The sequence below is a fragment of the Carcharhinus amblyrhynchos genome, chromosome 33 (genome assembly GCF_965287045.1).
Source record: "Carcharhinus amblyrhynchos chromosome 33, sCarAmb.v2.hapA, whole genome shotgun sequence".
Taxonomy (NCBI): Eukaryota; Metazoa; Chordata; class Chondrichthyes; order Carcharhiniformes; family Carcharhinidae; genus Carcharhinus; species Carcharhinus amblyrhynchos.
The window spans coordinates 9768533-9769256 of NC_137356.1; the positions used below are offsets into that span (position 1 = coordinate 9768533).

Genomic DNA, 724 nt, shown 5'->3' on the forward strand with positions numbered 1-724 from the left:
ACATTCTTATGCACACATTCAGAAACATATGCACACAGACATACACACCCTCACAGACACACATATGCGTACACACACACACACACACAAAAAGAACTCTACACTGCAGGTGGAAAGAACTACTGCATTCCCCATAAATCAGTTGGGGTTGGAGGGAGGGAGGGAGGGAGGGAGGATAGTGGGGAGGGCTGCTGAATGTTAAAGGCAGGTTTCGTCACTGCATCCTCCATGAGGGAGCGACCAATCAGGCACCACGCTCCCCCCTAACAGATGGGCACATAAAGAGTGGCGAGGCAGAGAGCAGAACCACTCAGCATAAAGCTGGAAGGCAGCGAAAGCAGAAAACTGAACGGCTGGAAGGACTAGCAGCATCCCAAACTAGTGCTTTTTTTTTTAAAAATTTATTTTGAGTCTGCCAGTGTGCGCGCGTGCGAGGGTGTGAGTGAGTGTGTGTGCGCGCGCGTGTGTGTGTGTGTGTGTGTGTCTGTGTGTGTATATGTGTCGTGTGCACGCACGCGCCTGTGTGCAACACCGTATGTACATCGGAAGCCATCCGAAGACAGAAGAGTAAATAAGACCTTAACAACTGTGCTCCTTTGCTACTCATTCCTATTCCCGAGAAGATAGACAGCGGGACTGGACTTTAAGAATACGTCTCCCTGCACATTAAGAATGGTCACAGTAGGTATTTGGTTTTTATTTCTCCTTGCGGTCTGACCCTCCC

The 724-nt window shown here is 49.4% G+C and overlaps 1 protein-coding gene across 2 annotated transcripts in view; it reads left to right on the top strand.

The window, feature by feature from the left end:
* The first annotated feature begins 327 nt into the window (after window positions 1–327).
* LOC145361113 (ELAV-like protein 2) overlaps window positions 328–724 on the top strand; it is a 127858-nt gene continuing 127461 nt past the window's right edge. For both annotated transcript variants that reach the window (XM_080216724.1, XM_080216725.1), the window contains exon 1: window positions 328–681. In XM_080216724.1, coding sequence (XP_080072850.1) covers window positions 673–681 — 9 coding nt within the window. In that variant the 5' untranslated portion in view covers window positions 328–672. The remainder of the gene's footprint in view (window positions 682–724) is intronic.